The 10,334-nt window shown below is 64.4% G+C and overlaps 1 protein-coding gene across 1 annotated transcript; it reads left to right on the forward strand.

The window, feature by feature from the left end:
* The first annotated feature begins 414 nt into the window (after nucleotides 1–414).
* On the forward strand, nucleotides 415–9,325 carry PVRIG (PVR related immunoglobulin domain containing). Its single transcript, XM_078850829.1, has 5 exons — nucleotides 415–804; nucleotides 1,258–1,614; nucleotides 5,456–5,603; nucleotides 6,233–6,278; nucleotides 6,995–9,325. The coding sequence occupies exons 1-5, from the start codon at nucleotides 744–746 to the stop codon at nucleotides 7,244–7,246; spliced, it is 864 nt and encodes a 287-aa protein (XP_078706955.1). The 5' UTR covers nucleotides 415–743; the 3' UTR covers nucleotides 7,247–9,325.
* Nucleotides 9,326–10,334: the final 1,009 nt, after the last annotated feature.

The raw sequence follows: 10,334 nt of genomic DNA on the forward strand, positions 1-10,334 counted from the left end.
TTCAGTCCAATAAAAACATGACTGAAAACAGAGGGGCTTTCGTGACGTGGGGGGGGGGAGGTGCCCTGGGCTGTGAGGGGGACATTTGGGGGTGGGGGCTTGGAGACCCCAATATGAAACCCACCCAACCCCCGACGCGGAGAGGCTGCGTCCCCGTGGCTGGGTGTGCCCATTGCGTGCATACGGGGCGCTGAGCAGCGTTGTGAGTTTGTTGTGGGTGGTTTCTGGTGGCTGCTTGGCAGTGCGGGGTGTCCCCAGCACCTGGCGTGTTGCGTGGCTCTGGGGTGCATGGGGGGGGGGTGCTGGAGCTGCCCGCCTGGTGCTTTGTGGAGGGGGGGTGCGTTGCATTGCAAATTGTGTGGGTCTCGCTGGGGGTGGGGTGGGGCTGCAGTGTGTCTGTGGGTGTTTGCTAGGAACCTGTCTGCTTGTTGCATTGTGGAGTGTGGAGCATTGGGGTGTGGGTCTGGGCTCTGTGTGTGTGTGTGTGTCCCCAAGCAGCACAGAGGGGTACGGCGCCCTCGCCGGGAGCTGGGCACGCCGGCTGGGGCGAGGCAGGCGTGACCCCGGTGACCTGCGCTTGCCTGCCTGGCACGGGGCCCCCCGGCCGGCCCGTCTCTGAGGCCAGAGACGTGGGGCTGGCACGGCAGGGCCCCGGGGCGCGCGTGGGAGGTGACGCTTTCCTGTTTGCCAGCGAGGGGGGAAGCGAAAGCTGCGACTGCTGTTCTCTGAGCTCCCGCGGTGCCATGGCCCGGCCCGGCGGCTTCCCGCTCGTCGCCCTGCTCCTCGGCCACTGCCTGGACACTGGTCAGAGCAGGGGGCTGGGAGCCAGGACGCCTGGGTTCTGTCCCCGGCTCTGGGAGGGGAGTGGGGGCTGGGGGTTAGAGCTGGAGGGAGCTGGGAGCCAGGACGCCTGGGTTCTGTCCCAGCTCTGGGAGGGGAGTGGGGGCTGGGGGTTAGAGCAGGGGTCTGGGAGCCAGGACGCCTGGGTTCTGTCCCCGGCTCTGGGAGGGGAGTGGGGGCTGGGGGTTAGAGCAGGGGGCTGGGAGCCAGGACGCCTGGGTTCTGTCCCAGCTCTGGGAGGGGAGTGGGGGCTGGTGGGTTAGAGCAGGGTGGGGGGCTGGGAGCCAGGACTCCTGGGTTCTCTCCCGGCTCTGGGAGGGGAGTGGGGGCTGGTGGGTTAGGGCAGGATGGGGGGCTGGGAGCCAGGGGGACCAGTGGTTCTGAGGGGGTCTAACCCCCCTCCTCTCTCCCCACTAGGGACCAGCAAGGCAGGGCTGAAGCTCTGGGCCGAGGACCCCGTGGCCCTGGGGTCCCCCCTGCAGCTTCACTGCAAGTTCCTGGGCCAGGAGCACATCACCCTGGTGAGCTGGTGCCGCTGGGGGCAGAACCGGAGCTGTGAGGACCTGGCCGTGATGCACCCCACGCACGGGGCCCACGTGCTCCCCGCGGCCCAGGGCCGCCTGTGGGTCACCAACGTGTCCGACGACAGGCAGGTGGGACTCACGGTGCCCAGCCTGGACCCTCAGCACAACGGCACCCGTTACTGCTGCAAGTTCTCCACCTTCCCCTCGGGCGTGTCGGAGCAGTGCCTCCCGGTCCTGGTCCCGGAGCCCGGTGCGTGGGGCGGGCGGGGGCAGAGTGGGTGCGGAGGGATGGTTGGGGGGTTGGAAGTGGGGTGTGGGGGATGGTTGGGGGGTTGGAAGTGGGGTGCAGAGGGAGGGAAGGATGGAAGTGGGGTGGGGACAGATGGATGGAGGTTGGAAGTGGGGTGTAGTGGGAAGGTTGGAGGGTTGGAAGTGGGGTGTGGAGGGAGGAAAGGATGGAAGCAGGGTGTGGGGGGATGGATGGAGGGTAGGAAATGGGGTGTGGGGGATGGTTGGAGGGTTGGAAGTGGGGTGCAGAGGGAGGGTTGGAAGTGGGGAGCGGAGGGATGGATGGAGGGTTGGAAGTGGAGTGCGGAGGGAGGGATGGAAGCGGGGTGGGGACAGATGGAAGCGGGGTGCGGAGGGAGGGATGGAAGTGGGGTGTGGGGGGATGGATGGAGGGTTGGAAGTGGGGTGCAGAGGGAGGGTTGGAAGTGGGGTGCGGAGGGAGGGAAGGATGGAAGCGGGGTGGGGACAGATGGAAGGGGGGTGCGGAGGGAGGGAAGGATGGAAGCAGGGTGCAGAGGGATGGATGGAGGGTTGGAAGTGGGATGGGGACAGATGGATGGAGGTTGGAAGTGGGGTGTAGTGGGAAGGTTGGAGGGTTGGAAGTGGGGTGCGGACGGAGGGAAGGATGGAAGCGGGATGGGGACAGATGGAAGTGGGGTGCGGAGGGAGGGATGGATGGAGGGTTGGAAGTGGAGCGTGGGGGGATGTTGGAGGGTTGGAAGTGGGGTGCGGACGGAGGGAAGGATGGAAGCGGGATGGGGACAGATGGAAGTGGGGTGCGGAGGGAGGGATGGATGGAGGGTTGGAAGTGGGGTGTGGGGGATGGATGGAGGGTTGGAAGTGGGGTGCAGAGGGAGGGTTGGAAGTGGGGTGCGGAGGGAGGGAAGGATGGAAGCGGGGTGGGGACAGATGGAAGGGGGGTGCGGAGGGAGGGAAGGATGGAAGCAGGGTGCAGAGGGATGGATGGAGGGTTGGAAGTGGGGTGGGGACAGATGGATGGAGGTTGGAAGTGGGGTGTAGTGGGAAGGTTGGAGGGTTGGAAGTGGGGTGCGGACGGAGGGAAGGATGGAAGCGGGATGGGGACAGATGGAAGTGGGGTGCGGAGGGAGGGATGGATGGAGGGTTGGAAGTGGAGCGTGGGGGGATGTTGGAGGGTTGGAAGTGGGGTGCGGACGGAGGGAAGGATGGAAGCGGGATGGGGACAGATGGAAGTGGGGTGCGGAGGGAGGGATGGATGGAGGGTTGGAAGTGGGGTGTGGGGGATGGATGGAGGGTTGGAAGTGGGGTGCAGAGGGAGGGTTGGAAGTGGGGTGCGGAGGGAGGGAAGGATGGAAGCGGGGTGGGGACAGATGGAAGGGGGGTGCGGAGGGAGGGAAGGATGGAAGCAGGGTGCAGAGGGATGGATGGAGGGTTGGAAGTGGGGTGGGGACAGATGGATGGAGGTTGGAAGTGGGGTGTAGTGGGAAGGTTGGAGGGTTGGAAGTGGGGTGCGGACGGAGGGAAGGATGGAAGCGGGATGGGGACAGATGGAAGTGGGGTGCGGAGGGAGGGATGGATGGAGGGTTGGAAGTGGGGTGTGGGGGATGGATGGAGGGTTGGAAGTGGGGTGCAGAGGGAGGGTTGGAAGTGGGGTGCGGAGGGAGGGAAGGATGGAAGCGGGGTGGGGACAGATGGAAGGGGGGTGCGGAGGGAGGGAAGGATGGAAGCAGGGTGCAGAGGGATGGATGGAGGGTTGGAAGTGGGGTGGGGACAGATGGATGGAGGTTGGAAGTGGGGTGTAGTGGGAAGGTTGGAGGGTTGGAAGTGGGGTGCGGACGGAGGGAAGGATGGAAGCGGGATGGGGACAGATGGAAGTGGGGTGCGGAGGGAGGGATGGATGGAGGGTTGGAAGTGGAGCGTGGGGGGATGTTGGAGGGTTGGAAGTGGGGTGCGGACGGAGGGAAGGATGGAAGCGGGATGGGGACAGATGGAAGTGGGGTGCGGAGGGAGGGATGGATGGAGGGTTGGAAGTGGGGTGTGGGGGATGGTTGGGGGGTTGGAGGTGGGGTGCGGACGGAGGGAGGGATGGAAGCGGGGTGGGGACAGATGGAAGCGGGGTGCGGAGGGAGGGATGGAAGTGGGGTGTGGGGGGATGGATAGAGGGTTGGAAGTGGGGTGCAGAGGGAGGGTTGGAAGTGGGGTGCGGAGGGAGGGAAGGATGGAAGCGGGGTGGGGACAGATGGAAGGGGGGTGCGGAGGGAGGGAAGGATGGAAGCAGGGTGCGGAGGGATGGATGGAGGGTTGGAAGTGGAGCGTGGGGGGATGTTGGAGGGTTGGAAGTGGGGTGCGGACGGAGGGAAGGATGGAAGCGGGATGGGGACAGATGGAAGTGGGGTGCGGAGGGAGGGATGGATGGAGGGTTGGAAGTGGGGTGTGGGGGATGGTTGGGGGGTTGGAGGTGGGGTGCGGACGGAGGGAGGGATGGAAGCGGGGTGGGGACAGATGGAAGCGGGGTGCGGAGGGAGGGATGGAAGTGGGGTGTGGGGGGATGGATGGAGGGTTGGAAGTGGGGTGCAGAGGGAGGGTTGGAAGTGGGGTGCGGAGGGAGGGAAGGATGGAAGCGGGGTGGGGACAGATGGAAGGGGGTGCGGAGGGAGGGAAGGATGGAAGCAGGGTGCAGAGGGATGGATGGAGGGTTGGAAGTGGGGTGCGGAGGGATGGATGGATGGAGGGTTGGAAGTGGGGTGTGGGGGATGGTTGGGGGGTTGGAAGTGGGGTGCGGATGGAGGGAGGGATGGAAGCGGCGTGGGGACAGATGGAAGTGGGGTGCGGAGGGAGGGATGGATGGAGGGTTGGAAGTGGGGTGTGGGGGATGGTTGGGGGGTTGGAGGTGGGGTGCGGACGGAGGGAGGGATGGAAGCGGGGTGGGGACAGATGGAAGCGGGGTGCGGAGGGAGGGATGGAAGTGGGGTGTGGGGGGATGGATGGAGGGTTGGAAGTGGGGTGTGGGGGATGGTTGGAGGGATGGAAGTGGGGTGTGGGGGGATGTTGGAGGGTTGGAAGTGGGGTGCAGAGGGAGGGAAGGATGGAAGCGGGGTGGGGACAGATGGAAGCGGGGTGCGGAGGGAGGGATGGAAGTGGGGTGTGGGGGGATGGATGGAGGGTTGGAAGTGGGGTGTGGGGGATGGTTGGAGGGATGGAAGTGGGGTGTGGGGGGATGTTGGAGGGTTGGAAGTGGGGTGCAGAGGGAGGGAAGGATGGAAGCGGGGTGGGGACAGATGGAAGCGGGGTGCGGAGGGAGGGATGGAAGTGGGGTGTGGGGGGATGGATGGAGGGTTGGAAGTGGGGTGTGGGGGATGGTTGGAGGGATGGAAGTGGGGTGTGGGGGGATGTTGGAGGGTTGGAAGTGGGGTGCAGAGGGAGGGAAGGATGGAAGCGGGGTGGGGACAGATGGAAGCGGGATGCGGAGGGAGGGATGGAGGGTTGGAAGTGGGGTGTGGGGGATGGTTGGGGGGTTGGAAGTGGGGTGCAGCGGGAGGGAGGGTTGGAAGCGTGGTGGGGACAGATGGAAGCGGGGTGCAGAGGGAGGGAGGGATGGAAGTGGGGTGTGGGGGGATGGTTGGAGGGATGGAAGTGGGGTGCGGAGGGAGGGATGGAAGTGGGGCGTGGGGGGATGTTGGAGGGTTGGAAGTGGGGTGCAGAGGGAGGGAAGGATGGAAGTGGGATGGGGACAGATGGAAGCGGGGTGCGGGAGGGAGAGTTGGAGGGATGGTTGGATGCTCTCCATCCCTGGACGCTTTCCAATCCATCTCCCTCCCCCGCAGCTGCTGACCCCTCCCCAGCCCCCCACTCCTTGGGCCGCGCCTTCCTGCGCGCCGACGTGCTGGGGACCCTGGGGGCCTCGGGCATCTTCCTGCTGGGGAGCGTCCTGCTGCTGGGGTACCTCCTGCGGGAGTGGACAAGGAGGCGGAGGTAGGAGACAGCGACCCCCTGCCCCGATGCCAGCAACCCCCACAGCAGGGGAGGGGACTGGACACACCTGCCTTTGGGGGGTGGCTGGGAGCCAGGACTCCTGGGTTCTCTCCCCGGCTCTGAGAGGGGAGGGTGGTCTCGGGGGTTAGAGCGGGGGGGGGGCGGGGGCTGGGTGCCAGGACTCCTGGGTTCTCTTGCCCGCACTGGGAGGAGAGGGGGGTCTCGGGGGTTAGAGCAGAGGGGGCTGGGAGCCAGGACTCCTAGGTTCTCCCCCCAGCGCTGGGAGGGGAGGGGGGTCTCGGGGGTTAGAGCAGGGAGAGGGTGGGGACTGGGTGCCAGGACTCCTGGGTTCTCTTCCCGGCTCTGGGAGGGGAGGGGGGTCTCGGGGGTTAGAGCAGAGGGGGCTGGGAGCCAGGACTCCTAGGTTCTCCCCCCAGCGCTGGGAGGGGAGGGGGGTCTCGGGGGTTAGAGCAGGGGGAGGGTGGGGACTGGGTGCCAGGACTCCTGGGTTCTCTTCCCGGCTCTGGGAGGGGAGGGGGGTCTCGGGGGGTTAGAGCGGGGGGGCTGGGTGCCAGGACTCCTGGGTTCTCTCCCCACTCTCTCACTGTACCCCCTCTATTTGTCTCTAGGAAGCTGAAGGGCTCTCATCCCCACCCCGGCCTGTCCAGCTCTCAGGTGACCCTGCCTTGCTCTCCACAGGGCTGGGGGGTGGGATGGGACTTGGGGACCCGATGGGGTGGGGGGACACCTCGTGCACATTGTCTCCTGGCCTGGGGCAGTGAGGGCCCTGTGGCCAGTCCTCCATGGGGCAGAGGAGACTGTGAAGCCAGTCCCTGTGTTGCAATGGGGTCAGTACCAGCCAGCCCACGTGGGGGGCAGGGGCATGGGCATTAGCCACCCCCTGCCCCGGGACTCGACAGAGCAGCTGGGCCCAGCCCCCACATCTGTTCACCCCGCGTCACCCTCGACGCCTGCTGAGAAACATCAACAGCAGCATCACTGAACAGGAAACCGCCCCTGGTTTCAGTTCCTCTCCTGCCGCTCGGCTCAGACCCACCCCTGCCCTGCCCCCACTGCCTGGGCCCTGCAGGGCCCCCGTGGGGCACGGGGTCCGGGCTGCAGCCTGAGTCCCCCAGCACACAGACACTGGCCTCGGGAGCATCCAGCACGGCAACCCCCGGGGACTACGTATCCCATGGTGCAGCGGGATGCCCTGCTCCATGACAGCCCCCAGCTCGGCTTCCATTGCATGCTGGGAGTTGTAGTCTCAGTGGGGGGCAGGACTCCGCAGGTGTCTGGGGTTTCTGGCAGGGTGCAGTGGGGGGCTCTGCCCTAGGGGGAGCGGTACATGGGGCAGGTCCCCCTCCCTAATGCTCTTCTTGCATCACCAGGAGACCCCCATGGCTCTGTGGGTGCAGCAGGGGCTGCCGGGCCAGCACAACTCTTTCTCCACCCCCTACGTGCTCATCAACTTGGACTACTTCACCCCCCAGCCCAGCGCAAGAGCCCACGGGGGCCCCTTGCCCCCTCCACTGCCCCCCCTGCCTGGCCGGGACACGGGTCAGGGCCCGGGGCAGAGCAAGGCCACACGCTGGGTGCAGGGGCGTGAGGAGCAGTGCCCGGGCCGCCGTCACAGGACCTGACACTGGCTTCCTTCCTCTCGGGACTCGGCCCACCGCAAAGCTTGAGGGACCGTCCCCTGCTCTGCGAAGACAGGACGCTGTCCAGCCCGCGTGCCACGCGCGGGACCCCCCGGCTGGAGCCGACCCCTCCCGGTGCCGCCCGCCCCGGAGCCGTTGTGACAGGATGGGAATTTTCTGTAGCGTTTTCTATGAAGACTGTGTGTGCCTCAGTTTCCCCTATACTGTGGTGGGAAAAGGGGCTCGCTCTCGAGCTGGGCCCGACACAGCGAACCGGCGCCTGGCTGTCTCGGGTCTCTGGAGACAATGGCAAAGCCAGTCACCGGGACATTTGGTACCTAGCACCAAGCGGCCACGAATGGCCCCCGCCCGCAGGGAGCCGGCCGCGTGGGCGCAGCCGGAGAGCCGAGAACTGAGCCTGGCCGGGCTCTGGGTAACCCAGATGGGCTGGGCTGAACCTCTCTGTTCCCCACAGATAAACCGCTTGGGGGGGAAGAACCGGTCTCTGCGAGCCCCCCACCCCGTTCCTGTAGGTCCTACAGATAAACAGGCTGCTTGATCCGCTCTCTCGGCCGGGGGGCGGGCGCTTTATTCGGTAACAGCAGCAGGGCGGGGGCTGACGCCACCTCCCTGCACCCCCCTCCCGCCGCCGCGTTCATTGCTGGTGGGGGCAGGGTACCAGCGCCCCTGCAGTGCATTCTGGGAGATTCCCAAGCGCCGCGGGGGATGGGAGCGGGAGGCAGAGCTGGACCAAGCGGGAGGGGGGCAGCTTCAATCAGACGGGTGGGCACGAGGCGAGTTACGTGCGCGTCACTGAATGCAGGGCTTCTGCAAAGGCCTCATGCGGGACACAGAGAGTAGCTGTCTGTCTGTCCATCCCATACACATCTGCTATCTATCTAGCTATCCCCATCCACCCTGTGACGGGTGGGGTCACCGAGACCCCCTTGGGACTGTCACCCGACGTGCTGAAATTACCTCGGAGCCCGTTTTCCCTGCCAGCTTGGGACTCCAGACCCCTGCCTTGTTGAGCCAGACACGCCAGCCTGCGGCAAACACGGACCCCGGGTCTGGTCCACGCCCCCAAAGCTGCAGATTTAACTGAGAGCCGCTTAAGAAGTGTTCCTGTCTCCAGCACCCAGACACCCACCTCCCAATGGGACCCAAACCCCAAATCAATCCGTTTTACTCTGTATAAATCTTATATGGAGTAAATTCATAAACTGTCGGCCCTCTGTAACTCTGATAGAGAGAGATGCACAGCTGTTTGCTGCCCCAGGTATTAATTACTTACTCTGGGTTAATTGATAAGCAAAAGTGATTTTATTAAGTATGAAAAGTAGGATTTAAGTGGTTCCAAGTAATAACAGACAGAACAGAGTAAGTGACCAAGCAAAATAAAACAAAAACACGCACGTCTAAGCCTAATACAGTAGGAAACGGATTACAGATAAAACCTCACCCTCCGAGATGCTCCAATAAGCTTCTTCGCAGACCGGCCTCCTTCCTCGTCTGGGCCCAAAGCTTCCCCCTGGTGCAGCCTTGTTCCGGCTCAGGTGGTCACTAGGGGATTTCTCACGACCGGCCCCCTTTGTCCTGCTCCACCCCCTTTTATAGCTTTGGCACAGGGCGGGAATCTTTTGTCTCTCTGGGTCCCCAGCCCCCCTTCTCAATGGCAAAGCCCCAGGTATAAGATGGATTCCAGCACCAGGGGACATGGTGACAGGTCCCGTGAGACCCCCAAGCCTCCGTTCTTCCTGGCCTGGCTCACAGGGAGGCCTGCCCGCAAACAGAGCCCTCTACAGCCAAGTGTCCTGGCCGACGGGCGCCATCCAGATTCCCAACCACCATCAACGGCCCACCCTTCGCATCAGTACTGTAGGACCCCGGAGTTATACTTCGTGCTTCTAGCTTCAGATACAAGAGTGATGCATTCACACAAACAGGACGACCACACTCCGTAGCTCACAAGCTTTCTCATGATACCGCACAAGGGACCTTTTGCATGACGCATATTCCAGCGACATTATATTCAGGCTCATTAGCATATTTTCATAAAAGCATATGGAGTGCAATGTCACCCCCCCATCTATCTATCTATCCCCCACCCCCCTATCTATCCCCACACTCCCCCTGACCCCCATGCACACTATCCATGCCGCTCTGCTCTTGCTAGCGGGTATTTTGCTGGAGGATAACAACCATTCTACAGCTGCTGGACGGTGTCATTCCCCCGGGATGCCTGGCGGAGAGCTCTGCGCCAGGCAGGTGAGTTTGAATCCTGACGCCGATGGTGCGTCGCTCCCGGACACCCGCCCGGTGACGCTCTGTGGGCCGTGACCCCAGCCCCGCCGCCGGCCCAGGGCAAAGACCACGAAGCAGATGCCGGCCTTGGAAAGCACCAGGACAAGGCCGATAAGGACGAGGTGAACGGTGTCGATGCACCAGGGGCAGGTTCTCCCTGCACCCGCCGCTCTAGTTGTGACCATTTCTCGGTGCCACGTGCTGTCCGTGGGGCTGGGAGCTTCCCGCCCTGGGGAGGGAGCAGGGGACAGCGGGTGAGTCCGGGCTCCCCTGGGAAACTCTGTCCCCCTAAACCCACCCGCTCCCTGGCTCGAAGGGTGCAGTGACCCCTTCCCCCCCAGCCCTCCGGATATGGGGGGTCCCTGTTACCCTTTTCTGCCCCCTGGATATGCGAGACCCCCCGCCCCCTTGATCCTGGATGTGCAGGATCTGTGCCCAGTAGCAGCTCTCTCTCCCCCCCCCCCCTGCAGCATCGCGGTGCCCCCCACGGTCCATCCCCTCTCACCTGTCACCGTGAGCTGGGTCCCAGGATGATGGCGCCATTGCTCCCATTGGCCGTCGTTCTTCCGCACCGTGATGTGGCAGACGTACTGTCCGGCGTCCAACTCCTGCAGCCGGGCGATGCGGATCGAGGCCGTTCGGTTCCCCCACGGGTCCCCGACCAGGACGATGCGGCCCCCGTAATCCGGGTGGGTGAATCTCTCGGTGTGATTGTAGATAAACTGGCCAAAGAACCCGAGTCTCCAGTAAACCCGGAGGTCCCGCAGCGGACTCTGAGATAGCGCGT

This window comes from Lepidochelys kempii, chromosome 28 (assembly GCF_965140285.1).
Source record: "Lepidochelys kempii isolate rLepKem1 chromosome 28, rLepKem1.hap1, whole genome shotgun sequence".
Classification (NCBI taxonomy): Eukaryota; Metazoa; Chordata; order Testudines; family Cheloniidae; genus Lepidochelys; species Lepidochelys kempii.

Excerpts from the sequence above, each read along its gene's own strand:
- PVRIG (XM_078850829.1), top strand. The coding sequence starts at position 744 with ATGGCCCGGCCCGGCGGCTTCCCGCTCGTCGCCCTGCTCCTCGGCCAC. Across the intron at positions 805-1,257 it reads CGGCCACTGCCTGGACACTG|GGACCAGCAAGGCAGGGCTG; the intron begins GTCAGAGCAGGG and ends TCTCCCCACTAG. Across the intron at positions 5,604-6,232 it reads GAGTGGACAAGGAGGCGGAG|GAAGCTGAAGGGCTCTCATC; the intron begins GTAGGAGACAGC and ends ATTTGTCTCTAG.